At 38.0% G+C, this 4,032-nt stretch overlaps 1 protein-coding gene across 3 annotated transcripts; it reads right to left on the bottom strand.

Annotated features, from left to right (window-relative positions):
* On the bottom strand, positions 428 to 3,407 carry LOC104742078 (endoplasmic reticulum-Golgi intermediate compartment protein 3-like). Of its 3 annotated transcripts, none has more exons than XM_010463040.2 (13): positions 3,164 to 3,407; positions 2,991 to 3,064; positions 2,823 to 2,906; positions 2,648 to 2,728; positions 2,347 to 2,427; positions 2,017 to 2,109; positions 1,563 to 1,742; positions 1,410 to 1,477; positions 1,283 to 1,334; positions 1,140 to 1,193; positions 963 to 1,055; positions 806 to 872; positions 428 to 735 (listed from the first exon to the last, which is right to left on the bottom strand). In XM_010463040.2, the coding sequence occupies exons 1-13, from the start codon at positions 3,303 to 3,305 to the stop codon at positions 644 to 646; spliced, it is 1,161 nt and encodes a 386-aa protein (XP_010461342.1). In that variant the 5' UTR covers positions 3,306 to 3,407; the 3' UTR covers positions 428 to 643. The 3 variants fall into 3 exon arrangements, with proteins under 3 accessions (XP_010461342.1, XP_010461343.1, XP_010461344.1); XM_010463041.2 differs by having other exon boundaries at positions 998 to 1,055; XM_010463042.2 differs by lacking the exon at positions 806 to 872.

The raw sequence follows: 4,032 nt of genomic DNA, 5'->3' as shown, positions 1-4,032 counted from the left end.
AAATGGTTGAATTGAAAAAAAGTTAGTTTTTATTTTTTAACGAGCAAATATACTTTCAAATTTTCAATGGAGAGGAAAGACTCAGATGGTAAGATAGTATCCAAATTGAGAAACCCCAAGCCAAGACCAAAGGAAGAAACAATGTACACTTCTACCAATTGAAATAAATCATGAATTGCAATGAAAGCATTCGCATCAATACTAGAAAAATGATATCTGATACTAGCAGCGTTTATTATGTGGAGACTGTTTTGCTTTCTTTTTTTTCTCCATTCATTGAATCCATACACTAAATACAAAGACTGACTCGAGGACTTAACTTTAGATTGAAACCCATAATACCTTCAAAAGACAAAAAGTCAAAAGACGATAATTGTAACGCACGCATGGGGCTGTCAAACAGCTGGATTGATACAACCCAGGCCTAGAGACTTATCCCTTCAGTTTTCATTTAAAGAGCGTAACGTATACCAATATATATTTATGGGCATAGTCATCAGTTTGACAAAAAGAATTAAATAAATGATATCATATTACATTTGACGCGGTTGAGGGGTATGTATGGAATCGTATCGTCCGCAAAACGAAAAAAGAGAGAGACCAAACCCCAAAAACAAAAGCTCTCAACTAAAATGTAAAAAGATCAGCTAAATTTACCGATTTCCATCTTCTTCTTGATAGCTTTTTGACCATGGTATATAAACGCGTCTATTATCCCAGATACCGTGAAAACACCTGTGCATTTTTACATGTTTCGTTTCAGATTTTGATTCAACCAACAACTTATGTTATGGACTAATCATACCTCCGACTATGGCACAAACATTCGTCAAGAAGTGCAAGAACGATATATGTTCCTCTGTAAATGTTACCTGCCGAAACACCACATTTCTATTAGGAGGATTATGAATATACATACTTTTTCGCTTTACAGAATTGGAGTTGGAACACAACACACCCACCTTGATTGGTGATAGATCATAGAAGAAGAAAACACCTGGCAAAGATTGCAGTTGACCTGCTTCTGAGCTCTTTACATGTTCAGTCACCGAGAACTGCACATTTTACCTCAAGTTCAGATCATACGATAATCAAAATAAATAGAGCATAAGGTCAAACAATTAAAAGCCTCGCTTCACCTGATTTGATCGAATTGTGTGTCCTCTGATATTTGTGTATACTGTTGGTACAACCTAATAAAAGCAGACGAAACAGAATGGAGTAAACACGGAAATTTAATGATAAATGTAACTAGCATATCATGCTTATCTTGGGAACAAACCTTGATAAAGTATTGGTACATAGCATTAGGTGTGTCTTGACTCCACTGGACTCTGCAATTTTATGTACGTTAGAGAGCATGACAAAATAAGTAGAGCGTGAATGGAATGGACCAGAATGGTTCTTACTTGTCAAGAGGGTTAACGACGCCAGGAAAGTAGTCCCCATAAGTCAGTCTATTGATCTTGTGACTTATCTGCAGGGAGACGTAACATATTGAATTACATAGGATTATAAGCATAGCGAATGAAATGACACTGATAGGATAAGTCCTTTCTTACGTTGAAACTGTCTTTTTGAAAAGCAAGAAGATCATGAACGTGCACGCCCGACTGATGAAAGCTTTTCCCAGGAGCAAAGTGGAAGTTCCCAGCCACCTTATTTACCTCCAAGAACCCATAGATATTGCACCCTTCCCCTTCTTCATCCTTTACTCTTTGTAGAAAACCTTCTCGTTTACACTGAAACACAAACAGACACGTGAAACGTGTTTCAGCTTACAGTCGGGAGATAAAAACAGTTGGATGCATATATCAGTTTAGAGCCTGACAAGTGCATATCGATTATCAAATAAACAAACCGCCCACAAGGCTTTAAGACTCTAACAGAAAAGAGGAAAAAGACGAAATCACAAAACAAAGAAAGAAAAAATGAAACTAAGCTCTTGCTACTATCACAATGAAACACAGATGCCAAGAATTCGAAAGGTGAGGAACATATTTCTCAGAAACTAACCTGGTCAATCAAATCTGGATTTGTAACTCCCCAACCTTTCTTTCTGTATGCTTCACGAACATCTTCACATGTATTGCAGCAGTCATGCTCTTCCTGTTAGGATAAACAACATAGGTCAAATAAACCAAACAGATTGAAGAAAGCCAGACTGAAAAAGCACCATCACCTATCCTGCTGACATGATAAAGTAAAAAACAAGATACACAATGACATCTCTTTTCTGTTTAACCCATTCTAGCACTAAACAATCAAGGGTAATCCTAATATGGACTGGAGAAACCATGATCCAAATGCACTAAGCAAAAAGATAGAGAAAGATAACACAATTACCGCTTCAGCCCCATAGCAAGAACCACAGTAAGTCTTGTTATGTTCCAGCCTGCCACCATGTTTCTGCAGTGGTTTTTCAATCTGCACAAGCACAAGAAAGTATGAGACTTTACAAGGGCCAAAAAACAAACCACTTTCAGTTCTTGCCTTTATATAGTCAAATTGCCATTTTCCTGCAACTCTATCCTAGTGTGATGACTATAAAAATCCCAGAGAATATAATGAAAAGTATACCAAAACAGTTTCAGTCTTCCATTTACGAAATCACACATTATCCAGTCCAGAAAGACAGAGAACAAACCTTAGTAGCGCCTATTCCGTCCTGTCTTGCCTCAATAGTGTTGCCATTAGAATCTAACCTTCTCTTTATAATGTCATGTTTCTGCCAATTCACACAATTGACAACCTTACAACATGTTTCAAAGCATAAAAACTAAGAGTCATTGAACTAATACAAATAAGAATTTCAAACATACCACGTCAAGATGAAGCTCTCCACTAATATCCATAGCATCAACACTAAGAATCGAACATGCTAGAGCAGGAAAAGTAATATCAAACTGCATCATCAATGAAACTTATGAGAGAGATCTCCTAGACACTAGAAGAACAAAAAACACAGGACAAGTCAAAAATCACATTACGTTAATTAGTAACGTCTCTCCCCTTGAAGTATCCACTATAAGCTTCGTCTCAGTGACGGTATGAAGATATAAACCTAAACAACCAAAATCAATATTCAATACATACATCATGCAAATAGCAAATCATATATACAGAAATCGGAAAGCGAAATCTTAAGAGGTCTCAGACGTACGGAGCTCGGAGAAGAAGAGAAGGAACATAACGACGGAGGAGAGGAGAGTGATTACGCCGCCGGATAACGTACGGCTGTAAAAATCCTCATTGATCTTAGGATATGCATCTAGATTCCGCAATTTATTCAAGATCCCGGCCATATTAAACACGTCCGGGAGGGACGAGAATCTCTCAGATTCAGTTCCCCGGATCCAAAATTCAGCACCGAATTATGAAGGCCGGAGCGAAGTCAGAGGAGAGGCTTTAAATACTTGTTTACTGATCTTATAAATCTCCACATGATATTTTTCTGTGTTTTGTACTCACTCACACAGTTCTGACAATCACTTTCCGGAATATCACACATCCTCTAATTACTCCAGCATAAACACGCTTAACTAAGAAATTCTCTCATGACTTGTGATATCTTGGTTTGTGGAAAGGTTTAAAAGAATTGATTTAACCACTTATGTCACCAAAATGCATTTATCTTTTCGGTCAAACGTCCGGAGAGAACTCCATATTTAGTGTGCTCTCCATAAAATTTTCCATTTCGATCGATGCATATTCGAGTTGATCGAATCCTCTCCTTGTCCGAGAATCTCTCCGCATAGTCCCAGACTTCTCTCCCTTGCTCACTTCGGCCTAAAGCTCTCCATTCACTTTTTGAGCTAAAAGGTCCTAAACTGAGCCGCCTCGACGCCGAGCTCATTGACCCTTCCCCCCGGACCGCTAGTGACATGCCTCTTAGAAGGGGACCCAAAATCAACATTCCTGGCATTTGACGAGAACTAGAAACCCGGAGGGAGTTCTAGTCTAAACAAATACCTCATCATTTAATTCTATGTGATATATTTTTATTCAAAGTATTATTACATATATTTTGTC

The sequence above is a fragment of the Camelina sativa genome, chromosome 14 (assembly GCF_000633955.1).
Source record: "Camelina sativa cultivar DH55 chromosome 14, Cs, whole genome shotgun sequence".
NCBI classification, from domain to species: Eukaryota; Viridiplantae; Streptophyta; class Magnoliopsida; order Brassicales; family Brassicaceae; genus Camelina; species Camelina sativa.
Note: the sequence above shows the minus strand (reverse complement) of the source record. Positions and strands in the feature narration are given on the sequence as shown.

Coding starts and splice junctions, on each gene's coding strand:
- LOC104742078 (XM_010463040.2), bottom strand. CDS start 3,305: ATGGCCGGGATCTTGAATAAATTGCGGAATCTAGATGCATATCCTAAG. Junction 2,907..2,990: donor GAGAGACGTTACTAATTAAC/GTAATGTGATTT, acceptor TTGATGATGCAG/TTTGATATTACTTTTCCTGC. Junction 1,743..2,016: donor ATCCAGATTTGATTGACCAG/GTTAGTTTCTGA, acceptor TTTGTGTTTCAG/TGTAAACGAGAAGGTTTTCT.